At 47.4% G+C, this 27280-nt stretch overlaps 1 protein-coding gene across 5 annotated transcripts in view; it reads left to right on the forward strand.

Moving 5' to 3' along the window:
- LOC138645338 (hexosaminidase D-like) overlaps positions 1–19465 on the forward strand; it is a 31777-nt gene extending 12312 nt beyond the window's left edge. For 3 of the 5 annotated variants that reach the window (XM_069734571.1, XM_069734570.1, XM_069734573.1), the window contains 10 exons: positions 8718–8805; positions 13656–13820; positions 14961–15144; positions 15448–15519; positions 15955–16159; positions 16875–16957; positions 17032–17110; positions 17640–17741; positions 18122–18211; positions 18672–19465. In XM_069734571.1, the coding sequence (XP_069590672.1) occupies positions 8718–8805; positions 13656–13820; positions 14961–15144; positions 15448–15519; positions 15955–16159; positions 16875–16957; positions 17032–17110; positions 17640–17741; positions 18122–18211; positions 18672–18864 (1261 nt within the window). In that variant the 3' untranslated portion in view covers positions 18865–19465. Of the gene's footprint in view, positions 1–8717; positions 8806–13655; positions 13821–14960; positions 15145–15447; positions 15520–15954; positions 16160–16874; positions 16958–17031; positions 17111–17639; positions 17749–18121; positions 18212–18671 lie in introns of all 5 variants that reach the window. The other 2 variants (XR_011314728.1, XM_069734574.1) reach the window with 2 other exon arrangements.
- The last annotated feature ends 7815 nt before the right edge of the window (positions 19466–27280 follow it).

The raw sequence follows: 27280 nt of genomic DNA on the forward strand, positions 1-27280 counted from the left end.
AGCAGAGCAGACTCCAATGCAGCATTATACACAGGCTACAGCAGAGCAGACTTCAGTGCCGCATTATAAGCAGGCTACAGCAGAGCAGACTCCAGTGCCACAGTATAAGCAGGCTACAGCATAGCAGACTCCAGTGCCACATTATAAGCAGGCTACAGCATAGCAGACTCCAGTGCCACAGTATAAGCAGGCTACAGCAGAGCAGACTCCAGTGCCACAGTATAAGCAGGCTACAGCAGAGCAGACTCCAGTGCCACATTATAAGCAGGCTACAGCATAGCAGACTCCAGTGCCACAGTATAAGCAGGCTACAGCAGAGCAGACTCCAGTGCCACATTATAAGCAGGCTACAGCAGAGCAGACTCCAGTGCCACAGTATAAGCAGGCTACAGCAGAGCAGACTCCAATGCAGCATTATACACAGGCTACAGCAGAGCAGACTTCAGTGCCGCATTATAAGCAGGCTACAGCAGAGCAGACTCCAGTGCCACAGTATAAGCAGGCTACAGCAGAGCAGACTCCAATGCAGCATTATACACAGGCTACAGCAGAGCAGACTTCAGTGCCGCATTATAAGCAGGCTACAGCAGAGCAGACTCCAGTGCCACAGTATAAGCAGGCTACAGCATAGCAGACTCCAGTGCCACATTATAAGCAGGCTACAGCATAGCAGACTCCAGTGCCACAGTATAAGCAGGCTACAGCAGAGCAGACTCCAGTGCCACAGTATAAGCAGGCTACAGCAGAGCAGACTCCAGTGCCACATTATAAGCAGGCTACAGCAGAGCAGACTCCAGTGCCACAGTATAAGCAGGCTACAGCAGAGCAGACTCCAGTGCCACATTATAAGCAGGCTACAGCATAGCAGACTCCAGTGCCACAGTATAAGCAGGCTACAGCAGAGCAGACTCCAATGCAGCATTCTACACAGGCTACAGCAGAGCAGACTCCAGTGCCGTATTATAAGCAGGCTACAGCAGAGCAGACTCCAGTGCCACAGTATAAGCAGGCTACAGCAGAGCAGACTCCAGTGCCACTGTATAAGCAGGCTACAGCAGAGCAGACTCCAATGCAGCATTATACACAGGCTGCAGCAGAGCAGACTCCAGTGCCACATTATAAGCAGGCTACAGCAGAGCAGACTCCAGTGCCACAGTATAAGCAGGCTACAGCAGAGCAGACTCCAGTGCCACAGTATAAGCAGGCTACCTGTTGTGAATTCTGTGGCAGAGCTCCCTCCTGTGGTCACAAGTGGTACTTCGGCTGATTCTCTCTGTGAGCTTCCGTTAGTGGAGGGAAGTGGTACTGCGGCTTCTGAGTTTCCTCCCTCAGGTGATGTGGTGAGGTCGTTAGGTGCTGCTCTACTTAACTCCACCTAGTGCTTTGATCCTGGCTTCCTGTCAATGTTCCAGTATTGGACTTGTTTTCCTCCTAGATCGTTCCTGTGGCCTGCTGCTCTGCATAGCTAAGTTTTCCTTTGCTATTTTGTTTGCTTTTCTTCTGTCCAGCTTATCTATTCGTTTGCTGGAAGCTCTGGGACGCAGAGGGTGTACCTCCGTGCCGTTAGTTCGGTACGGAGGGTCTTTTTGTCCCCCTTTGCGTGGTTTTTAGGGTTTTGTGTGGACCGCAAAGTTACCTTTCCTATCCTCGCTCTGTTCAGAAAGTCGGGCCTCACTTTGCTAAATCTATTTCATCTCTACGTTTGTCTTTTCATCTTTTCTCACAGTCATTATATGTGGGGGGCTGCCTTTTCCTTTGGGGTATTTCTCTGAGGCAAGGTAGGCTTATTTTCTATCTTCAGGCTAGCTAGTTTCTCAGGCTGTGCCGAGTTGCATAGGGAGCGTTAGGCGCAATCCACGGCTGCCTCTAGTGTTGTTGGAGAGGATTGGGGATTGCGGTCAACAGAGTTCCCACGTCTCAGAGCTCGTTCTATGTTTTTGGGTTATTGTCAGATCACTGTATGTGCTCTGACCTCTCTGTCCATTGTGGTACTGAATTGCCTAAACATAACAGTACAGGAAGCCAAAGTACTAATGATTCTCAATAGAGGGAAAAAAGAAGTTCTGAGACCATTTTTTTTTCTCTGCACTGTGTTTTGCCTTTTTTTTTCCCCTAGACATTTGGGTGGTTCAGGACACAGGTGTAGCAATGGACATTAGAAGTCTGTCTTCATGTGTGGATCAGCTCTCGGCAAGAGTACAAAAGATTCAAGACACTATTGATCAGAAATCTATGTTAGAACCAAGAATTCCTATTCCTGATTTGTTTTTTGGAGATAGAACTAAGTTTCTGAGTTTCAAAAATAATTGTAAACTATTTCTGGCCTTGAAACCTCGCTCCTCTGGTGATCCAGTTCAACAGGTTTTGATCATTATTTCTTTTTTGCGTTGCGACCCTCAGGACTGGGCATTTTCTCTTGCGCCAGGAGATCCTGCATTAAGTAATATCGATGCGTTTTTCCTGGCACTCGGATTGCTGTACGATGAACCTAATTCAGTGGATCAGGCAGAAACAAATTTGCTGGCTCTTTGTCAGGGTCAGGATGAGATAGAGTTATATTGTCAGAAATTTAGAAAGTGGTCCGTGCTCACTCAATGGAATGAATCTGCGCTGGCAGCTATGTTCAGAAAGGGTCTCTCTGAAGCCCTTAAGGATGTCATGGTGGGATTTCCTATGCCTGCTGGTTTGAATGAGTCTATGTCTTTGGCCATTCAGATTGGTCGACGCTTGCGTGAGCGTAAATCTGTGCACCATTTGGCGGTATCACCTGAGCCTATGCAGTGCGATAGGACTTTGACCAGAGTTGAACGGCAAGAACACAGACGTCTGAATGGGCTGTGTTTCTACTGTGGTGATTCCACTCATGCTATCTCTGATTGTCCTAAGCGCACTAAGCAGTTCGCTAGGTCTGCCACCATTGGTACGGTACAGTCAAAATTTCTTCTGTCCGTTACCTTGATATGCTCTTTGTCGTCGTTTTCTGTCATGGCGTTTGTGGATTCGGGCGCTGCCCTGAATCTGATGGATTTGGATTATGCTAAGCGTTGTGGGTTTTTCTTGGAGCCCTTGCAGTGTCCTATTCCATTGAGAGGAATTGATGCTACGCCTTTGGCCAAGAATAAGCCTCAATACTGGACCCAGCTGACCATGTGCATGGCTCCTGCACATCAGGAGGTTATTCGCTTTCTGGTGTTGCATAATCTGCATGATGTGGTCGTGTTGGGGTTGCCATGGCTACAAGTCCATAATCCAGTATTAGATTGGAAATCCATGTCGGTGTCCAGCTGGGGTTGTCAGGGGGTACATGGTGATGTTCCATTTCTGTCAATTTCGTCATCCACCCCTTCTGAGGTTCCAGAGTTCTTGTCTGATTACCGGGATGTATTTGATGAGCCCAAGTCCGATACCCTACCTCCGCATAGGGATTGTGATTGTGCTATCAATTTGATTCCTGGTAGTAAATTCCCAAAAGGTCGATTGTTTAATTTATCCGTGCCTGAGCACACCGCTATGCGGAGTTACGTGAAGGAGTCCTTGGAGAAGGGGCATATTCGCCCGTCATCGTCGCCATTAGGAGCAGGGTTCTTTTTTGTAGCCAAGAAGGATGGTTCGCTGAGACCTTGTATAGATTACCGACTTCTAAATAAGATCACGGTTAAATTTCAGTACCCCTTGCCGTTGTTATCTGATTTGTTTGCTCGGATTAAGGGGGCTAGTTGGTTCACCAAGATAGATCTTCGTGGTGCGTATAATCTGGTGCGAATTAAGCAAGGCGATGAATGGAAAACTGCATTTAATACGCCCGAGGGTCATTTTGAGTATCTAGTAATGCCATTCGGACTTGCCAATGCTCCATCAGTGTTTCAGTCCTTTATGCATGACATCTTCCGAGAGTACCTGGATAAATTCCTGATTGTGTACTTGGATGACATTTTGATCTTCTCGGATGATTGGGAGTCTCATGTGAAGCAGGTCAGAACGGTTTTTCAGGTCCTGCGTGCTAATTCTTTGTTTGTGAAGGGATCAAAGTGTCTCTTTGGTGTGCAGAAGGTTTCATTTTTGGGGTTCATCTTTTCCCCTTCTACTATCGAGATGGATCCTGTTAAGGTCCAAGCCATCCATAATTGGCCTCAGCCGACATCTCTGAAAAGTCTGCAAAAGTTCCTGGGCTTTGCTAATTTTTATCGTCGCTTCATCTGCAATTTTTCTAGTATTGCTAAACCATTGACCGATTTGACCAAGAAGGGTGCTGATGTGGTCAATTGGTCTTCTGCTGCTGTGGAGGCTTTTCAAGAGTTGAAGCGTCGTTTTTCTTCTGCCCCTGTGTTGTGTCAACCAGATGTTTCTCTTCCGTTCCAGGTCGAGGTTGATGCTTCTGAGATTGGAGCAGGGGCTGTTTTGTCGCAGAGAGGTTCTGATTGCTCAGTGATGAAACCGTGCGCCTTCTTTTCCAGGAAGTTTTCGCCTGCTGAGCGAAATTATGATGTGGGCAACCGAGAGTTGCTGGCCATGAAGTGGGCATTCGAGGAGTGGCGTCATTGGCTTGAAGGAGCTAAGCATCGCGTGGTGGTATTGACTGATCATAAGAACTTGACTTATCTCGAGTCTGCCAAGCGGTTGAATCCTAGACAGGCTCGTTGGTCGCTGTTTTTTGCCCGTTTTGACTTTGTGATTTCGTACCTTCCGGGCTCTAAAAATGTGAAGGCGGATGCTCTGTCTAGGAGTTTTGTGCCCGACTCTCCGGGTTTGTCTGAGCCGGCGGGTATCCTCAAGGAAGGAGTAATTGTGTCTGCCATCTCCCCTGATTTGCGGCGAGTGCTGCAAAAATTTCAGGCTAATAAACCTGATCGTTGTCCAGTGGAGAAACTGTTTGTCCCTGATAGGTGGACGAATAAAGTTATCTCTGAGGTTCATTGTTCGGTCTTGGCTGGTCATCCTGGAATCTTTGGTACCAGAGAGTTAGTGGCTAGATCCTTTTGGTGGCCATCTCTGTCGCGGGATGTGCGTACTTTTGTGCAGTCCTGTGGGATTTGTGCTCGGGCTAAGCCCTGCTGTTCTCGTGCCAGTGGGTTGCTTTTGCCCTTGCCAGTCCCGAAGAGGCCTTGGACACATATCTCTATGGATTTTATTTCAGATCTTCCCGTTTCTCAAAAGATGTCAGTCATTTGGGTGGTCTGTGATCGCTTTTCTAGGATGGTCCATCTGGTACCCTTGTCTAAATTGCCTTCCTCCTCTGATTTGGTGCCATTGTTCTTCCAGCATGTGGTTCGTTTACATGGCATTCCAGAGAATATCGTTTCTGACAGAGGTTCCCAGTTTGTTTCGAGGTTTTGGCGAGCTTTTTGTGGTAGGATGGGCATTGACTTGTCTTTTTCCTCGGCTTTCCATCCTCAGACTAATGGCCAGACCGAACGAACCAATCAGACCTTGGAAACATATCTGAGATGCTTTGTTTCTGCTGATCAGGATGACTGGGTGTCCTTTTTGCCGTTGGCTGAGTTCGCCCTTAATAATCGGGCCAGCTCGGCTACCTTGGTTTCGCCATTTTTCTGCAACTCTGGGTTCCATCCTCGTTTCTCGTCAGGACAGGTTGAGTCTTCGGACTGTCCTGGTGTGGATACTGTGGTGGACAGGTTGCAGCAGATTTGGACTCAGGTAGTGGACAATTTGACCTTGTCCCAGGAGAAGGCTCAACGTTTTGCTAATCGCAGACTCTGTGTGGGTCCCCGACTTCGTGTTGGGGATCTGGTTTGGTTATCTTCTCGTCATATTCCTATGAAGGTTTCCTCTCCTAAATTTAAACCTCGTTTCATTGGTCCGTATAGGATTTCTGAGGTTCTTAATCCTGTGTCTTTTCGTCTGACCCTTCCAGATTCTTTTTCCATACATAACGTATTCCATAGGTCATTGTTGCGGAGATACGTGGCACCTATGGTTCCATCTGTTGACCCTCCTGCCCCGGTTTTGGTGGAGGGGGAGTTGGAGTATATTGTGGAGAAGATTTTGGATTCTCATGTTTCAAGACGGAAACTCCAGTATCTGGTTAAGTGGAAGGGTTATGCTCAGGAAGATAATTCCTGGGTCTTTGCCTCTGATGTCCATGCTCCCGATCTTGTTCGTGCCTTTCATGTGGCTCATCCTGGTCGGCCTGGGGGCTCTGGTGAGGGTTCGGTGACCCCTCCTCAAGGGGGGGGGTACTGTTGTGAATTCTGTGGCAGAGCTCCCTCCTGTGGTCACAAGTGGTACTTCGGCTGATTCTCTCTGTGAGCTTCCGTTGGTGGAGGGAAGTGGTACTGCGGCTTCTGAGTTTCCTCATTGTAGATTGTAAGCTCTCACGAGCAGGGTCGTCCTATTTTGCTTTAATTATTGTATTGTTAACGTTGTTACTTATGACTTTTGTGTTTGAAACTGTTAAACTGTAAATCGCTGCGGAATATGTTGGCGCTATATAAATAAAGATTATTATTATTATTATTATGTGGTGAGGTCGTTAGGTGCTGCTCTACTTAACTCCACCTAGTGCTTTGATCCTGGCTTCCTGTCAATGTTCCAGTATTGGACTTGTTTTCCTCCTGGATCGTTCCTGTGGCCTGCTGCTCTGCATAGCTAAGTTTTCCTTTGCTATTTTGTTTGCTTTTCTTCTGTCCAGCTTATCTATTCGTTTGCTGGAAGCTCTGGGACGCAGAGGGTGTACCTCCGTGCCGTTAGTTCGGTACTGAGGGTCTTTTTGCCCCCTTTGCGTGGTTTTTAGGGTTTTGTGTTGACCGCAAAGTTACCTTTCCTATCCTCGCTCTGTTCAGAAAGTCGGGCCTCACTTTGCTAAATCTATTTCATCTCTACGTTTGTCTTTTCATCTTTTCTCACAGTCATTATATGTGGGGGGCTGCCTTTTCCTTTGGGGTATTTCTCTGAGGCAAGGTAGGCTTATTTTCTATCTTCAGGCTAGCTAGTTTCTCAGGCTGTGCCGAGTTGCATAGGGAGCGTTAGGCGCAATCCACGGCTGCCTCTAGTGTTGTTGGAGAGGATTGGGGATTGCGGTCAACAGAGTTCCCACGTCTCAGAGCTCGTTCTATGTTTTTGGGTTATTGTCAGATCACTGTATATGCTCTGACCTCTATGTCCACTGTGGTACTGAATTGCCTAAACATAACAGCTACCTCAGAGCAGACTCCAGTGCCACATTATAAGCAAGCCACAGCAGAGCAGACTCCAGTGCCACATTATAAGCAGGCTACAGCAGACTCCAGTGCCACATTATAAGCAGGCTACAGCAGAGCAGACTCCAGTGCCGCATTATAAGCAGGCCACAGCAGAGCAGACTCCAGTGCCGCATTATAAGCAGGCCACAGCAGAGCAGACTCCAGTGCCGCATTATAAGCAGGCCACAGCAGAGCAGACTCCAGTGCCGCATTATAAGCAGGCCACAGCAGAGCAGACTGTTGTGAATTCTGTGGCCAAGCTCCCTCCTGTGGTCATGAGTGGTACTGCGGCTGGTTCTGTCTATAAGCTTCCTTTGGTGGATGAGAGTGGTACTGCGGCTTCTGAGTTTCCTTCCTCAGGTGATGAGGTTAAGTCGTTAGGTGCTGCTTTATTTAACTCCACCTGGTGCTTTGATCCTGGCCTCCAGTCAATGTTCTAGTATTGATCTTGCTTCCTCCTGGATCATTCCTGTGGCCTCTTTATCCTGCATAAGCTAAGTTCTGCTTGTGTTATTTTTTGCTATATTTTCTGTCCAGCTTGCTATATTGGTTTTTTTCTTGCTTGCTGGAAGCTCTGAGACGCAGAGGGAGCACCTCCGTACTGTTAGTCGTTGCGGAGGGTCTTTTTGCCCCTCTGCGTGGTTGTTTGTAGGTTTTTGTGTTGACCGCAAAGCTACCTTTCCTATCCTCGGTCTATTCAGTAAGTCGGGCCTCACTTTGCTAAATCTATTTCATCTCTGTGTTTGTATTTCATCTTTACTCACAGTCATTATATGTGGGGGGCTGCCTTTTCCTTTGGGGAATTTCTCTGAGGCAAGGTAGGCTTATTTTTCTATCTTCAGGGCTAGTTAGTTTCTCAGGCTGTGCCGAGTTGCATAGGGAGCGTTAGGCGCAATCCACGGCTACCTCTAGTGTGGTGTGTTAGGATTAGGGATTGCGGTCAGCAGAGTTCCCACGTCTCAGAGCTCGTCCTTTGTTTTTGGTAATTGTCAGGTCACTTTGTGTGCTTTGTACCTCTATGTCCATTGTGGTTCTGAATTACCTGTTCATAACAGCAGACTCCAGTGCCACATTATAAGCAGGCCACTGCAGAGCAGACTCCATTGCCACATTATAAGCAGGCCACAGCAGAGCAGACTCCAGTGCCACATTATAAGCAGGCTACAGCAGAGCAGACTCCAGTGCCGCATTATAAGCAGGCCACAGCAGAGCAGACTCCAGTGCCACAGTATAAGCAGGCTACAGCAGAGCAGACTCCAGTGCCACATTATAGCAGGCTACAGCTGAACAGACTACAGTGCCACATTATAGCAGGCTACAGCTGAGCAGACTCCAGTGCCACATTATAAGCAGGCCACAGCAGAGCATACTCCAGTGCCACAGTAATCCAATGTGTATGGGGTCCTATGAGCCCCTAGCTGTCACATGCTCTGGACCCCCTCCTGGCTGTGATGCTTTTGACCTTGTCGTTAGTCAGACATGGCCTCCTCTGTATCTGACCCGTCTCTCCTCTTGCAGTGAGGACGACCTTAAGAACATTTTGCACCTTGCAGAGATTGATAACCTGGAAGTGGTGCCGCTGGTGCAGACGTTCGGGCACATGGAGGTAAGGCGCGGGTGTTGTGGGCTGTGCCCCCCGCCGATATCATTATAACGAGGGCAAGGCTGATTTATGATCTACGTTTTAGCACTACAGGGCATCGGTGTGATACTGCACGATAATGGTGATGGCTGCTATCCACTATTGTGCTGCATATTAGGGATATTTAAAGGGATAGTCCAGGATTACAGGTATACCGCTACTCCTGCACTATCCCTTTAAATATCCCTGACATGTAGAGTCTGCGTTTCCGCAGCCGGGCTCTGATTCATGCTGTTCGTAATTTGTGCAGCATGAATCAAGTGACGGGTCCCCTTTAAAGAAATGTGAGAAAACATGTAATGCTGGGAAGTGTAGTTCAGTGAAGAGATCAGCGCGGGGGGATTAGCCATGTTCTGCTCCTTCTTGGGTTTAGGGAAGCTCGTCGCTATGTAGGGCAGTAAAACGCTCAACTTTCATCCACATATACAAGGAACATTGCAGGGAAATGAACTTTGACTCTGTGTACAAGTTCTACGTGGGCGGCCACAGCCGCTGCAGGATCAATTACATATGGAAATCAAACTTTATTCCCCTGCGATGTTATTTTTCAACTTGCATTTTACTGCCCTACTCACTGCTGCACTTACCGTAGTTACTGGCCAAAAGTCTCCTAACATGCTGACTGCCTGTAGCCACCACTAGAGGGCGCTCACTGCACACTGAGGTATTACTGGGCTGTATGCAGGCGGGCGACTAGAGAGTGATGGGTCCAATGCAGAATGTTGCTCAGGTGTACGGGCCCCTGTAGTGTTCTGAATCCTATAAGGACATGCAAGTTGTCCCCTCTCCCATTATGTAGTAATGTCCCCCATCCTGGGCCCATACTAGTATATATATTTCCCTCATTAGTATATATATCCCCCATCCTGGTATATATGTTCCCCCATCCTGGTATATATGTCCCCCATCCTGGTATATATGCCCCCCATCCTGGTATATATGTTCCCCCATCCTGGTATATATGCCCCCCATCCTGGTATATATGTTCCCCCATCCTGGTATATATATCCCCCATCCTGGTATATATGCCCCCCATCCTGGTATATATGTTCCCCCATCCTGGTATATATATCCCCCATCCTGGTATATATATCCCCCATCCTGGTATATATGTTCCCCCATCCTGGTATATATGTCCCCCATCCTGGTATATATGCCCCCCATCCTGGTATATATGTTCCCCCATCCTGGTATATATGTCCCCCATCCTGGTATATATGCCCCCCATCCTGGTATATATGTTCCCCCATCCTGGTATATATATCCCCCATCCTGGTATATATGTCCCCCATCCTGGTATATATGCCCCCCATCCTGGTATATATGTTCCCCCATCCTGGTATATATGTCCCCCATCCTGGTATATATGTCCCCATCCTGGTATATATGCCCCCCATCCTGGTATATATATCCCCCATCCTGGTATATATGTTCCCCCATCCTGGTATATATGTTCCCCCATCCTGGTATATATGTTCCCCCATCCTGGTATATATGTTCCCCCATCCTGGTATATACAGTTAGGGCCAGAAATATTTGGACAGTGACACAAGTTTTGTTATTTTAGCTGTTTACAAAAACATGTTCAGAAATACAATTATATATATAATATGGGCTGAAAGTGCACACTCCCAGCTGCAATATGATAGTTTCCACATCCAAATCGGAGAAAGGGTTTAGGAATCATAGCTCTGTAATGCATAGCGTCCTCTTTTTCAAGGGACCAAAAGTAATTGGACAATGGACTCTAAGGGCTGCAATTAACTCTGAAGGCGTCTCCCTCGTTAACCTGTAATCAATGAAGTAGTTAAAAGGTCAGGGGTGGATTCCAGGTGTGTGGTTTTGCATTTGGAAGCTGTTGCTGTGAGCAGACAACATGCGGTCAAAGGAACTCTCAATTGAGGTGAAGCAGAACATCCTGAGGCTGAAAAAAAAGAAGAAATCCATCAGAGAGATAGCAGACATGCTTGGAGTAGCAAAATCAACAGATGGGTACATTCTGAGAAAAAAGGAATTGACTGGTGAGCTTGGGAACTCAAAAAGGCCTGGGCGTCCACGGATGACAACAGTGGTGGATGATCGCCGCATACTTAATTTGGTGAAGAAGAACCCGTTCACAACATCAACTAAAGTCCAGAACACTCTCAGTGAAGTAGGTGTATCTGTCTCTAAGTCAACAGTAAAGAGAAGACTCCATGACAGTAAATACAAAGGGTTCACATCTAGATGCAAACCATTCATCAATACCAAAAATAGACAGAAAAACACCTCAAGAAGCCAGCTCAGTTCTGGAAAAGTATTCTATGGACAGATGAGACAAAGATCAACCTGTACCAGAATGATGGGAAGAAAAAAGTTTGGAGAAGAAAGGGAACGGCACATGATCCAAGGCACACCACATCCTCTGTAAAACATGGTGGAGGCAACGTGATGGCATGGGCATGCATGGCTTTCAATGGCACTGGGTCACTTGTGTTTATTGATGACATAAGAGCAGACAAGAGTAGCCGGATGAATTCTGAAGTGTACCGGGATATACTTTCAGCCCAGATTCAGCCAAATGCTGCAAAGTTGATTGGACGGCGCTTCATAGTACAGATGGACAATGACCCCAAGCATACATCCAAAGCTACCCAGGAGTTCATGAGTGCCAAAAAGTGGCACATTCTGCAATGGCCAAGTCAATCTCCAGATCTAAACCCAATTGAGCATGCATTTCACTTGCTCAAATCCAGACTTAAGACGGAAAGACCCACAAACAAGCAAGACCTGAAGGCTGCGGCTGTAAAGGCCTGGCAAAGTATTAAGAAGGAGGAAACCCAGCGTTTGGTGATGTCCATGGGTTCCAGACTTAAGGCAGTGATTGCCTCCAAAGGATTTGCAACAAAATATTGAAAATAAAAATATTTTGTATGGGTTATGTTTATTTGTCCAATTACTTTTGACCTCCTAAAATGTGGAGTGTTTGTAAAGAAATGTGTACAATTCCTACATTTTCTATCAGATATTTTTGTTCAACCCTTCAAATTAAACGTTACAATCTGCACTTGAATTCTGTTGTAGAGGTTTCATTTCAAATCCAATGTGGTGGCATGCAGAGCCCAACTCGCGAAAATTGTGTCACTGTCCAAATATTTCTGGCCCTAACTGTATGTTCCCCCATCCTGGTATATATGTTCCCCCATCCTGGTATATATGCCCCCCATCCTGGTATATATGCCCCCATCCTGGTATATATGTGCCCCCATCCTGGTATATATGCCCCCCATCCTGGTATATATGCCCCCCATCCTGGTATATATATCCCCCATCCTGGTATATATATCCCCCATCCTGGTACATATGTTCCCCCATTCTGGTACATATGTTCCCCCATCCTGGTACATATGTTCCCCCATCCTGGTATATATGTTCCCCCATCCTGGTATATATGTTCCCCCATCCTGGTATATATGTTCCCCCATCCTGGTATATATGTCCCCCATCCTGGTATATATGCCCCCCATCCTGGTATATATGTTCCCCCATCCTGGTACATATGTTCCCCCATCCTGGTATATATGTTCCCCCATCCTGGTATATATGTTCCCCCATCCTGGTATATATGTCCCCCATCCTGGTATATATGCCCCCCATCCTGGTATATATGTTCCCCCATCCTGGTATATATGCCCCCCATCCTGGTATATATGTTCTCCCATCCTGGTATATATGTTCTCCCATCCTGGTATATATGTTCCCCCATCCTGGTACATATGTTCCCCCATCCTGGTATATATGTTCCCCCATCCTGGTATATATGTTCCCCCATCCTGGTATATATGTCCCCCATCCTGGTATATATGCCCCCCATCCTGGTATATATGTTCCCCCATCCTGGTATATATGCCCCCCATCCTGGTATATATGTTCTCCCATCCTGGTATATATGTTCTCCCATCCTGGTATATATGTTCTCCCATCCTGGTATATATGCCCCCCATCCTGGTATATATGTCCCCCATCCTGGTATATATGCCCCCCATCCTGGTATATATGTTCCCCCATCCTGGTATATATGCCCCCCATCCTGGTATATATGTTCCCCCATCCTGGTATATATGCCCCCCATCCTGGTATATATGTTCCCCCATTCTGGTATATATGTTCCCCCATCCTGGTATATATGTCCCCCATCCTGGTATATATGTTCCCCCATACTGGTATATATGTCCCCCATCCTGGTATATATGTTCCCCCATCCTGGTATATATGTCCCCCATCCTGGTATATATGCCCCCCATCCTGGTATATATGTTCCCCCATCCTGGTATATATGTTCCCCCATCCTGGTATATATGTTCCTTATACTGGTATATATGTTCCCCCATCCTGGTATATATGTTCCCCCATCCTGGTATATATGTCACTTATCCTGACTTCAGCGTGCAAGCGATGGGGAGCACATGATGTCACCGCCATGCGGCCCCAGTTACGTGCGTGCTGACGTCAGCTGCTGTCCTCTCTGCACCGCAGTACACTTCATCTGCATATCCGTGGATACACATCCAGTTGAGGTTTGCATTGGCGGCCCCTCGCCTGCCCACACGGGCCCCTCGCCCGCCCACACGGGTCTGGTTGTGACATCTACTACCGCGATCATTACACCTCTGGTTCTAGGTATAAATTGTATGCAGTTAGCTCCTGATCTCCCTCTTGTGGTGGCTTCTGGTAGTGCAATGCCGCCTTAATTTTGCAGCCTTGAACAGTGGGCATGTCAGTCCCATGTTGGGTAATAAACCATCGTATTTACCTAAAATCTCCATTCTTTACAGTATGTCCTGAAGCATGAGAAGTACAGAAATCTCCGAGAGGTGGAGCGTTACCCCAACAGCCTGAACCCTCACAATGCAGAGACCCTGCCGCTGATTAAAGCCATCCTCACCCAAATTCTCGAAAAGCATCCAAAAAGCAGTTGGGTCCATATTGGATCAGACGAGGTGAGAGCTTCCACCTAAGCAAGGTGCTGTGCGATTACATTTGCAACACTGCCGTAAAGCGTACTCAGTAGTTTATTTGTCGTGGACAGATTTTGAGTTACACAATGTATGTCGAATCCTGGGCTAATTTCCCACTAGCACCTCCTGCTTGTTCAGTATCTGTACAGAGCATGCACACAGTGGTGTCGTCTCATCCACTTGCTCGGTACTATAATCCGCGAATCCACAGGTAAAATCTGCAGAGAATCCGCCACGCCCCAATTCACCCTAAATATGAAAGAGAGCATGCTAATAATGCTTGCATTAAAGGACATGGACACCTTTCTGGGCTTTTTTTTAACCTAAATGCATGTATTTTGGGCTAAAAAGTAATTTTGCAATTTGGTTTCATTAAACATTTTGCACCGTTTGCCGTCTATAAACCTCTGTGTTGCACTGTATTTTACTGGCTGCAGAATGAGTTAACTGAGAATCTATCAGTGAGCTCCATCTGCCTGGGAGCTCTTCCATGAGCACCTGAAAAGGTCAGAAATCATCACGGAGGCGTCCAGAAAAAGGCAGATATCAGAAGGAGCTCACTGATGGCTTCTCGGTTGACTCCTTCTGCAGTCAGCAATATGCAGGGAAGCAAAGAGCCTGTGAAAGGCAAACGGTACAAATTTTTAAATGAGGCCCAATTCCAAAATAGTTTTTAGCATTTGAGTAAAAATAAAAAAGTGTCTCTGAAGGTGTCTATAAGCAGTAATAAACATCGTAGCTGGATATGTCTGCTGTAAATCTGTTAAAAAAAAAAAAAATCTTCTAAAAAAAATTTCCCCTAGAGGGAAGAGGAGGGAGATGCAGCTGCAGCCGCTATAGCTGAGCGTTTTGGGTATCTTATTGGTCAGTGCACACGTACTATGATAATTAAAGGGGCAGTCCAGGATTAGAAAACCATTGCCATTTTCTTGCCATGTCCTCAGGCTAAGTGTAGTATGGCAGAGAAAACTCCATTGACTGCAATGCAGCCAAGCTGTAATACCGGACACAACCAATATACAGATGTGGCGCTGTTTATGAATGAAAGCAGCCGTGTTGTTCCAATTCTGGACAACCCTTTTCGAGGGAGACATGATGGCTCGCTGACATTCACAACTTTAGGTTTACCACCTCGGGGAAGGACAGGATTCCAAGTCCTGGCTGAACAGTAATAAAGGAGACCTGAGCAAGATGTTCCTCGGTCACGTGAAGAATGTGGTGGACTTCGTGTACGCTCAGTTCCCCGAGAAGAACCAGCTGATGTGGGACGACATGCTGAGATGGCTGAGCATCGAGAACATTCAGGGTGAGTGGTCACTTACCTAGTTTTACGTGATAGCCAATCAGAGGGTGGTGTGGGTGGGGCTATAACACACTGTTGCCAATCAGAGGGTGGTGTGGGTGGGGCTATAACACACTGTTGCCAATCAGAAGGTGTTGTGGGAGGGGCTAGGACACACTGCTGCCAATTAGAGGGTGGGGTGGGAGGGGCTAAAACACACTGTAGCCAATCAGAGGGTGGTATGGGTGGGTCTAGAACACGGCAGCCGCTCAGTTCTGGGTGGGATGGGAGGAATATCGGCACATGACGTTGTTCCATCTCTTGCAGCCTCTGGGATCACTCAGCGCGTGTCTCCGGTCCTGTGGATTTATCACAACAATTTTAATATGGCGCAGATAGGTAAGTCACAACGCGATCACATCCCCGCAGAGGTGGCGGGTCGATATCGACGGACGATGTACAGTAACGGGCTCAGAGCCGCCATCAAACGTCTGCAGAGCGGAGATCAGGTCACAGCAGCCGATGGGCAGCACAGGTGCCAGGACACCGCCCCCTGCAGGCAGCACAGGTGCCAGGACGCCGCCCCCTGCAGGCAGCACAGGTGCCAGGACGCCGCCCCCTGCAGGCAGCACAGGGCTTTGTCTCTGGTTCCTGTTTGGAGCCGGTGTCCATGAAATGCCCGAAATTGCTCCAATCTCACATTCAGACATTTTCCATCCCGACTTGTTTTGTAGGGGCAGCGTTGGGGGCGTCCGGCCTTACACACGGGGTCGTCCCTGCCGGCCTCCAGGAACATAAAATGTTATATCTCAAGTCTTGTATCTCTATTCCCAGAGTCCTTTATTTCTAAATATGAGAAGAGTGGATTTACAAATATTTGGTTTGCGAGCGCCTTTAAGGGGGCGTCCTCTGCAAATCAGATGTGGACCCCGATGAACCTGCACGCTAAGAACCACCAGGAGTGGGCGAAGGTCGTGAAAACCATGAGCAAGTTCCCCAAGATCCACTACAGCGGCATCGCCCTAACTGGGTGGCAGAGGTCAGAAATCACGTGTGTGCGTGGGAATGTATGTGGCGGGCGTGCTTAAAGGGGATGTCTACCACTGACATGGTAATAATGTGTCCTCCCTTTACCAATGCCCCGCTCTCCTCTACCAATACTGCACAGGTACTCGGGTCTCTGTGACCGCTACAACCAGTCACCGGCAAGACACCCCCGGGGACACTGATAATGTGTGCAAACTGTAAAGCGCTGCGGAATATGTTAGCGCTATATAAAAATAAAGATTATTATTATAAAGATTATTGGCTGCAGTGGTCATATGACTGAGGTTGTCTCTGCACAGTCTGCTCCTATGGGCACTCGCTTCTAGGCTGTGTTCATACTGCGCTTATGGCCTGGACGGACACTCTTTATCCTCCATCTGACATGTAGACCCCTACGGACGCATTTGCATAGGACTGCATGTACATCTGCACGGGCAGAGGGCAGCAGATGCCTGCTGTTATCCGACCTTTGATCTCTAGCAGGAGGGTGAATAATAAGGGGCAGGAAAGTGGTCCCGAAGTTTCGGAGCAGCTGCGGAGCCTCAGGTCCATGTCGGTCACGGTTAGTGCCGTCCTAGTAGTGCTCAGCGCTCCGCTTTACTTCCGGCACTGACGAGTATAACCTGTGATTTGCTATGTCGTGTTCCCGGCAGCCATTATGGAGGCGCTCGCGTCACCGGCTGATTGCTCATTGTCCGTCTCTGCAGGTACGACCATTACTCGGTGCTGTGCGAGCTGCTGCCGGTGGGCATCCCTTCCCTGGCCGTGTGTCTGAAGACCCTGAAGTACGGTACGTGCCTGCGCTCATGTCATGGAGATGCGGCGCCGTATTGGCAGCTCCGTCACTTCTCTTCTCCCACACAGGACAATTCACTGAGGAGGCCAAGAAGGACATCGCTCACATCCTGGGATTCAGCAACATCAACTTGGAGAAGAACATCTGGTAATGAAATCTTTACCCTGTCCCCGACTTATAGAAAGTCTCCGACGCCCCTCACTTCCGAATCGGGGGGATGGGGCTGGTGACGGCAAGTCTTCAGATACTGACCAGGCACGTACCTGTTCACACGTATCTGGAGGTGTGATGTTATTGGCGCTGCCCGCCCCCGATGTGAGCAGCACAGGAGAGCCCCTTTAAGGCGTTAGATGACGGACATGTCACACATTGCCCCCTCTTCTGTCGAGTCTTTGACATTGTTGATGCCCCCAGCGCTTGGATATCTTCATCCGCATCAGACTTGGACTGAGCAACATGGCGCATGTGCAGACATGGCGCATGTGCAGACCCGGCGCGCCGCTCATTGTCGCCTGCCCACGGACTTGCAGCTAGGAATAAATAGTGGATAGTTGATAACCTGTTATGGCTGGAAAGCCCCTTTAAGCAAGGCTGTGATACCAGACACAACCCAGGAACAAAGGCTAATTACTGGACGACCCCGTTATTAAACTAAATCTAATTTGGTTCCTCTCAGCGAAGGGACCGGTGCGTTTCCTGGAGCCGAAATTTTTAACATGGTGAAGAAAGTCCACAGTGAACTGAGAAGGAAGGTTCGCGAAATCACAGAGGAGGACAGGTGAGAGGTGAGGCCGGTACGGTGCCCGGGGAGTGCCCGTCACAGGTACATAGGGTAGTGCCGATGCTTTCCTTCTCCTAGGACATCAGCACTACCCGGGCACTGGCTTGGCACATATGTTTTGCATGCCCGTACCTGCCGTGGCTGTGAGGCCCGACCTTAGTAAAGAGTAGGGGCCACCGTAAGAGATGGACGGAGACAGGACTGGCCGACTTCCCCTTTAACAAGCCGTGCAACATGGCCGGGGATATTACATTAATTTATTGTGGCACAGCGGGGCCCCATCCCAGAGTTTTCTCATAGGGCCCCATGATTACTCCTATTCTTTCTAGCCATTATTACGTCACGTTAATCCTTTGTGCCTCCTTCTTCCTTCGCAGTGAAATCAGCAGCTGGTTCTCGCGTTACCACCGGAAACACCGATTTGCCAACCCGCACAAAATGGAGACGTTCAGCACAAAAATCATAAAGTGAGTCCAGAATCAGACGCTGACAACGGACCGAAATAATAGACGGCTTATACCGAGGACGAGCTGTAATCCCCCCCGACGATCGGCCGTCCTTCCGATGGTCTCGTCCCCTTGAAGAGGATGTCCCCACTAAATACATTAATCACGTATCTGCAGGATAAGCAATAAATGTATTATCACCGCAGGTCCGACCATTGGGACTCCCACTGATCCCGAGAACAGGGGTCCGAATGTCCCTTGTGTGAAAAGCGAACAGAGGCGACCACCGCTCCATTCACCTGTATAGGGCGGATAGCAATTTCCGCTCCTATAAAAGTGAAAGGAGCGGTGGTCGTGCCTGTGATCACTGCCTCTTCCCTCACCCTGGGGACTTTAAGACCCCCGTTCTCGGGATCAGTGGGAGACCCAATGGTCGGACCACCAGTGATAACACATTTTCTTCACCATCTTCTTCTTCCAGAGCCAACGAAGAATGGGAATCCCACATCCAGGCCCTGCGATCCGAGCTGGATGCCATCTATTTCCCAGACACGGTAGAGGAATGGATGGAGGAGAACGTGAACCCGTACATGGACGCCCTGCGAGATCTGACCAAGGACTTCCAGGAGATCCTACCGCTCTATGCCCGTCCTAAGGTCCTATTGAAAAAGTGAAGGTGACAAGGAAATTGGGTTTTTTTTTTACAATCGGAAAAGGGTTAATATTCCGCAGAATACCGGACAGATCCGAAGCTCTGCCTTACATAGGACTGATTGGCGGGAGCTGGGAATGGCCTGTTCTCAAATACAGTGGGTCTGAGTATTCACTATCTATATGGGAAGAGCCCCCCGGGGGTCCTGACTTGTGAAATGTCATATTCTGCCTTATAGAAGATCGGGTTATTTCATGGTAGCGTTGTCTGCACACAGGGAAGTCGCCAGGATACCTTGGATCAATGTGATGTCCAACATTGTTCCCCCCCCCCCAAAAAAAAAAAAGCGGCCACCAATATACAGCGGCCACCAATATAAAAAAAGTGGACAACCCCTTTAATCCCAACACTACAGGTACACAGGTAATCTAACTTCATAGGGCATTAATCAGCCTATGCGGTTTTTCTTTACCTGGCCCAAAAACTGCTCAGAAACTGCAGTTCTTATCTTCTCTGCTTCTTTTATTTTTATTATTTTTTTTCATTAATTGAAGTAAATTATGTAAATTTTCATTCTGTTAATGTTATTTTGTGCTCTTTTAAAATAAAACATATTTTCTTAATTATCATGTGGTTTATTCATACATATTTCACGCATCCATTTTTCTTTGAACGGGTCTGTAAATGCTGTAAGGACCATAGAGGGCGCTAGAGAGGCATTCGTAATGCAAGGACCATAGAGGGCGCTAGAGAGGCATTCGTAATGCAAGGACCATAGAGGGCGCTAGAGAGGCATTCACAATGCAAGGACCATAGAGGGCGCTAGAGAGGCATTCACAATGCAAGGACCATAGAGGGCGCTAGAGAGGCATTCACAATGCAAGGACCATAGAGGGCGCTAGCGAGGCATTCACAATGCAAGGACCATAGAGGGCGCTAGAGAGGCATTCACAATGCAAGGACCATAGAGGGCGCTAGAGAGGCATTCGCAATGCAAGGACCATAGAGGGCGCTAGAGAGGCATTCACAATGCAAGGACCATAGAGGGCGCTAGAGAGGCATTCACAATGCAAGGACCATAGAGGGCGCTAGAGAGGCATTCACAATGCAAGGACCATAGAGGGCGCTAGAGAGGCATTCACAATGCAAGGACCATAGAGGGCGCTAGCGAGGCATTCACAATGCAAGGACCATAGAGGGCGCTAGAGAGGCATTCGCAATGCAAGGACCATAGAGGGCGCTAGAGAGGCATTCGCAATGCAAGGACCATAGAGGGCGCTAGAGAGGCATTCGCAATGCAAGGACCATAGAGGGCGCTAGAGAGGCATTCGCAATGCAAGGACCATAGAGGGCGCTAGAGAGGCATTCGCAATGCAAGGACCATAGAGGGCGCTAGAGAGGCATTCGCAATGCAAGGACCATAGAGGGCGCTAGAGAGGCATTCGCAATGCAAGGACCATAGAGGGCGCTAGAGAGGCATTCGCAATGCAAGGACCATAGAGGGCGCTAGAGAGGCATTCACCATGCTGAACTATTGGGACCAGGGCACAAAATCCCACTTTACATCTGCATTTGATCAATGTAGGATCTATATTTTCTCTCTAAGGATAGGGATTAACCATTTCACCTTGGCTACGAAATCCAATGCAGGGGTCTGTTTACATTACTTGTTTTATTGCTGTTTTTCCGCTGATATTATCCTTTCTAAAACCCGGGCCACACAATGAGGGATGATACTTCTGTTACAATGAAGGATGATGTTGCTGTATTTCTTCTAAAATGAGGGAGGATATTGCTGTATTCCTGCCACAATCTGGGTCGATATTACTGTTTTTCCATTACAAAAGGCAATCGGGCAAGATACTTCTGCTTTTCCTCTACAATAAGGGACAATATTGCGGTTTTTCCCCTACAATGAGGGATGATATTGCTGTTTTTCCGCTATAATGAGGGATGATATTGCTGTTTTTCCGCTATAATGAGGGGGGATACTACTGTTTTCCAGCACAATGAGGGAGGACACTGCTATTTTTCCACTACAATGAGGGAGGATACTGCTGCTTTTCCGCTACAATGAGTGAGGATAATTCTGTTTTTCCGCTACAATGAGGGAGGATACTGCTGCTTTTCCGCTACAATGAGGGAGGACACTGCTGTTTTTCCCCTACAATGAGGGAGGACACTGCTGTTTTTCCGCTACAATGAGTGAGGATAATTCTGTTTTTCCGCTACAATGAGGGAGGATACTGCTGCTTTTCCGCTACAATGAGGGAGGACACTGCTGTTTTTCCCCTAGGAGGGAGGACACTGCTGTTTTTCCCCTACAATGAGGGAGGACACTGCTGTCTTTCCCCTACAATGAGGGAGGACACTGCTGTTTTTCCCCTACAATGAGGGAGGACACTGCTGTTTTTCCCCTACAATGAGGGAGGACACTGCTGTTTTTTCCCTACAATGAGGGAGGACACGGCTCTTTTTCCTCTACAGTGAGGGAGGATACTGCTGTTTTTTCCCTACAATGAGGGAGGACACTGCTGTTTTTCCGCTATAATGAGGGAGGACACTGCTGTTTTTCCGCTATAATGAGGGAGGATACTGCTGTTTTTCTGCTACAGTGAGGGAGGATACTGCTGTTATTCCGCTACAATGAGGGAGGACGCTGCTGTTTTTCCGCTACAATGAGGGAGGACACTGCTGTTTTTCCCCTACAATGAGGGAGGACGCTGCTGTTTTTCCACTATAATGAGGGATGATATTGCTGTTTTTCCCCTACAATGAGGGAGGACACGGCTCTTTTTCCTCTACAGTGAGGGAGGATACTGCTGTTTTTTCCCTACAATGAGGGAGGACACTGCTGTTTTTCCGCTATAATGAGGGAGGACACTGCTGTTTTTCCGCTATAATGAGGGAGGATACTGCTGTTTTTCTGCTACAGTGAGGGAGGATACTGCTGTTATTCCGCTACAATGAGGGAGGACGCTGCTGTTTTTCCGCTACAATGAGGGAGGACACTGCTGTTTTTCCCCTACAATGAGGGAGGACGCTGCTGTTTTTCCACTATAATGAGGGATGATATTGCTGTTTTTCCCCTACAATGAGGGAGGACACTGCTGTTTTTCCCCTACAATGAGGGAGGACGCTGCTGTTTTTCCACTATAATGAGGGAAGACTGCTGTTTTTCCACCAACAATGAGGGAGGACACTGCTGTTTTTCTACTACAATGAGGGAGGACACTGCTGTTGTTTTGCTACAATGAGGAATGGTACTACTGTTTTTCCCCTACAATTAGGGATAATATTGCTGTTTTTCCGCTACAATGAGGGAGGATACTGCGGTTTTCCCCTACAATGAGGGAGGACACTGCTATTTTTCCCCTACAATGAGGAAGGACACTGCTGTTTTTCCCCTACAATGAGGGATGATATTGCTCTTTTTCTGCTACAATGAGGGAGGACACTGCTGTTTTTCCACTACAGTGAGGGAGGATACTGCTGTTTTTCCGCTACAATGAGGAATGATACTGCTGTTTTTCCCCTACAATGAGGGAGGACACTGCTGTTTTTCCGCTACAATGAGGGAGGATACTGCTGTTTTTCCGTTACAATGAGGGAGGGCACTGCTGTTTTTCCGTTACAATGAGGGAGGACACTGCTGTTTTTCCGTTACAATGAGGGAGGACGCTGCTGTTTTTCCACTATAATGAGGGATGATATTGCTGTTTTTCCCCTACAATGAGGGAAGACACTGCTGTTTGTCCACCAACAATGAGGGAGGACACTGCTGTTTTTCTGCTACAATGAGGGAGGACACTGCTGTTTTTCTGCTACAATGAGGGAGGACACTGCTGTTTTTCTGCTACAATGAGGAATGATACTGCTGTTTTTCCCCTACAATCAGGGATGATATTGCTGTTTTTCCTCTACAATGAGGGAGGATGCTGCTCTTTTTCCACTATAATGAGGGATAATATTGCTGTTTTCCCCTACAATGAGGGAGGATACTGCTGTTTTTCCGCTACAATGAGGGAGGACACTGCTGTTTTTCTGCTAAAATGAGGAATGATACTGCTGTTTTTCCCCAACAATGAGGGAGGATACTGCTGTTTTTCAGCTACAATGAGGAATGATGCTGCTGTTTTTCCCCTACAGTGAGGGAGGACGCTGCTGTTTTTCCGCTACAATGAGGGAGGACGCTGCTGTTTTTCCGCTACAATGAGGGAGGACACTGTGTTTTTTTTAGGGCATGCTGCAACTCTTTACCTACAATTCTCATAATGCTGCTCTAGTTAGATGATGGGAAATAACATTCTCCTGCAGTACCACCAGTGGCCACTGTGGGGCAGGATTACTCCTTCATCTTATCATTAAGGCTACGTTCACACTAGCGTTGCGCCGCCCTGCGTCGGCGACGCAACGCGCGACGCACGAAAAAACGCGCACAAACGCACGCAAAAACGCACGCGTTTTGCGACGCGTGCATCGTTTTTTGACGAGAATCGGACGCACAGAAAATGCAACTTGTTGCATTTTCTTGCGTCCGACGCTAGCGTCGTAAACGACGCAAGTGTCAAAAAACGCCACCCAAAAAACGCACGCGTCCCCTATGTTAAACATAGGGGCGCGTCGCCGCTGCGTTGCCGCTGCGTCGCCGGCGCAACAGCGACGCACATTGGCGGAACGCCAATGTGAACGTAGCCTAAATCTGATAAAAAAACCAAAGTGATGGCGAATCCATCCTGACAGGCAGCTGAGAGGAGTCGGTGACATGCGGCATGGAGAGTGACGCGGCTCCCTGCTCCCGCGTCTCTACAGACGTGCGTCCATTCCTGCGACGCAATGGAAAGTATTGTCACATCCCTGCCTAATGACAATTATTATTAACTCACCAAGGCCGCCAAGACCTCTCTTTACTTTAACCCTCCATTTATTATTCATTGTTTCTATTATTATGTGGAAAACAATCAGGCAGAAGAAGAAATAAAAAACAAAAACAACAACCTCAGAATGGGCCCCACTAAAGTTTGATAACTTAGGTCCAAAGTTATTATTTTAGCTGCCTTTAGCCACCACCAGGGGGAGCTCTGTGCATACAGATATACTGGACTAGGCCTGGACTGTAGAAATCTCCAGCTAGAAGCAGAAGAAGCTTACATAAGACCCCGGACAGGAGAGCGTCTCCTATAATCAATGCAGATTTATTCCAGCCGGCCCCATAGGAGCGGAGCGGCATCGCCCCTGCTGTGTCCTGTCTGAACGTAAATCATTAATGCCGCCTGTCCGCGCTGAATGTACACCCACTCGTCTGGGCTACATCGATTTATGCAGAGCTGTGAATGTATCAGGCTGCTTTCACACATCAGTTTTTTGCCGTCAGGCACAATCCAGCAAATTTTGAAAAAAAACAGATCCGGCGAATGATGCCGCCGGATCTGTTTTTTCTCATAGACTTGTATTCGCGCCGGATGGCCTCATGTTTCAACCATTTTTCGCTGGCAAAAATTGTCGGTCCGGCGGCCGGACACAGCGGACAGATGAACGTTTTTTGTGTCCTCGGGCATCGACGGATCTGACGCCATCTGGCGTGTGCTAGAATGGAAGCCTATGGCGCCAGATCCGTCAAATGATGGAATCCGGCGACAGATTCCAGTTTTTTACACTGAGCATGCTACATCTTTATTTTAGTATGTGCAGTAACGTTTTCCATTCTGGGGTCTCTCTCTCCTCAGTCGGATTCGGCGAATAAACGGATCCGTCGCATCAGTTTTTCACAATTTGCAACAGATCCGTTTTTTTTTTTAATTTCGCCGGATTCAGCCTGACGTCAAAAACCTGATGTGTGAAAGCAGCCTAAAAGAAAAGACCCCATAACAGAGACCACCGAACCATGTCTGAGCCATCCCTGGATGGGAGAAAAAAATGGAGTCTAAGCATCCGCCAAAGGGATCATTTATTTATGAAAATATGTCATTCCTATCTCATATTATCACTTCTATCTATTATCTATCTATCTATTATATATCATCTATTATCTATCTATTATCTCTCTATCATCTATCTATCTATTATCTATCTATTATATATCATCTATCATCTATCTATCTATCTATTATCTATCTATTATATATCATCTATCATCTATCTATCTATCTATTATCTATCTATTATATATCATCTATTATCTATCTATCTATTATCTATTAGTCTATTATCCATCTATTATCTATTTATTATCTATCCATTATCTATTTATCTGTCTATCATCTATTATCTATCTATTATCTGTTATCTATTTATTATTTATCTATCATCTATTAATCTATTATCTATCTATCCATTATCTATTGATTATCTATTATCTATCATCTATTATCTATCTATTATCTATCTATTATCGATCTATTATCTATCTATCCATTATCTATTTATCTGTCTATCATCTATTATCTATCTATTTATCTGTCTATCATCTGTTAGCTATCTATTATCTATCCATCCTTCTATCTGTATCTCCACCTCATTGCTCGCATATTTTAGTATTAGAGATGTTTTATATCTGATATATAACCCTACTAAATAAAGCGGCCATTATTTCATCATGTTTCTTCTTTGCATCCATTGTGTCCTATTTTTATCCATTTTGAGGGTCATCAATGAAAAACCTTCCTCTTGCAACAAGTCAGGAGTGGGGGGGGAAGGGGTTTGACAACGAGTGCTACTTAAAGGGGCTGCTACATGTGGCATCCGATATATACCGGTAGATAATAGACGATGACTAATATTTGTCATTTATCTGCTGTGAAGTATGATTTCCTTACACTCTGGCGCCACCTTGTGTTCACAGTGTATAGCAATGTGTCCGTCCACCCAATGAGCGGAGTGCTGGTCGCACATGCTCAGTCACTCTCCTCACAGCCGGGACCCTGCATAGTGAACCTATAAAAAGCATGGAGCGGGTCAAGGATGGTGACGCCGGGTGCAGGAGGCCTGATAAAAATAGCAGCCACATAGTGACCCTACAGTACGTCCAAACGTGCATTCAGTGGTGGGGAATGAGGCACGGAACGGACCTTGTAAGGGGGAAAGTTCTCAAACTGTTGCAAAGTTTCCAAAGTTGCATTAAAGCCTTTCAGGTGGTGCTTTATCTTGAACCTTTGGGGTCCATGTAACCCAAGTAACAAAACTGTTTTTGGGAGTTTGCGCCTCCTCGGGGGTCACAGCTTTCACTTCTTTATGATTTACGTGTTGTTAAAGCCACAGTTCACATTCTCGGTGATACAACTGGTGGGACAGGTGGCGCCATGGACGGCTCCACGTGACGGGCGACCCATGAACGTGACGAGCCGCTAGGAGTCTTCGCTCTCCTGTTCTTCCATCGTAAAGTCCGGATTATCGGACCTTGGCCGTCAGAATTTATCCTAAAAAAATGACAGTGAAATTCCTTTAATCTGGAATCTGATCATCCAGAGTGTGGTAATCAGTCACAGAATATGGAGTAATTGAGGAGACAAATGATTTGGATTCTGCACAGAGATTTTGGGTTTTAAATACATTCCAATTATCCAGAATATCCTGATAGTCCGGCATCCCTTACATCCCACTAATACTGGATTATAGGAGAGAGGTTATAGGGGACCTGTCAGGATGACTGTACTAGTTAATTAATCTAGTGCTATGATTGCACAGGAATAAAATGACGCCATTCTTGTAGTAATCCGATGTGACAGCGCTGAGAAATCGAGCTTTAAAGCCACATGCAAATAAGCCTGGAAGTGCACTGAGGGCGGGGCGAAGCAGCCAGAATACAGGGACACGCCCCATGACAGCCCACGTCTGTGCCCGGGTCGTGGCGACGTACAGACCTGTGACCCCCCAACCTTCCAGCACTGGTGGACACATGGAACGTTGTGTGAAATCTGTGGATCTTGTCATAAGCTGCAGAGGGGCGGTGGTGGGGTGCGGGCGCACTGCTGGGCGGAGCCAGGGAAAGTGGAAATCCATGTAATCTATGACTGCCAGTGGTATAGTGGCACTATGACTGCCAGTGGTATGGCGGCACTGTCTATGACTGCCAGTGATATGGCGGCACTATGACTGCCAGTGGTATGGCGGCACTATGACTGCCAGTGGTATGGGGGCACTATGACTGCCAGTGGTATGGCGGCACTATGACTGCCAGTGGCATGGCGGCACTATGACTGCCAGTGGCATGGCGGCACTGTCTATGACTGTCAATGGTATGGCGGCACTGTCTATGTCTGCCAGTGGTATGGTGGCACTATGTCTGCCAGTGGTATGGCGGCACTATGTCTGCCAGTGGTATGGCGGCACTATGTCTGCCAGTGGTATGGCGGCACTGTCTATGACTGTCAATGGTATGGCGGCACTGTCTATGACTGTCAATGGTATGGCGGCACTATGTCTGCCAGTGGTATGGTGGC

The sequence above is a fragment of the Ranitomeya imitator genome, chromosome 7, assembly GCF_032444005.1.
Source record: "Ranitomeya imitator isolate aRanImi1 chromosome 7, aRanImi1.pri, whole genome shotgun sequence".
Classification (NCBI taxonomy): Eukaryota; Metazoa; Chordata; class Amphibia; order Anura; family Dendrobatidae; genus Ranitomeya; species Ranitomeya imitator.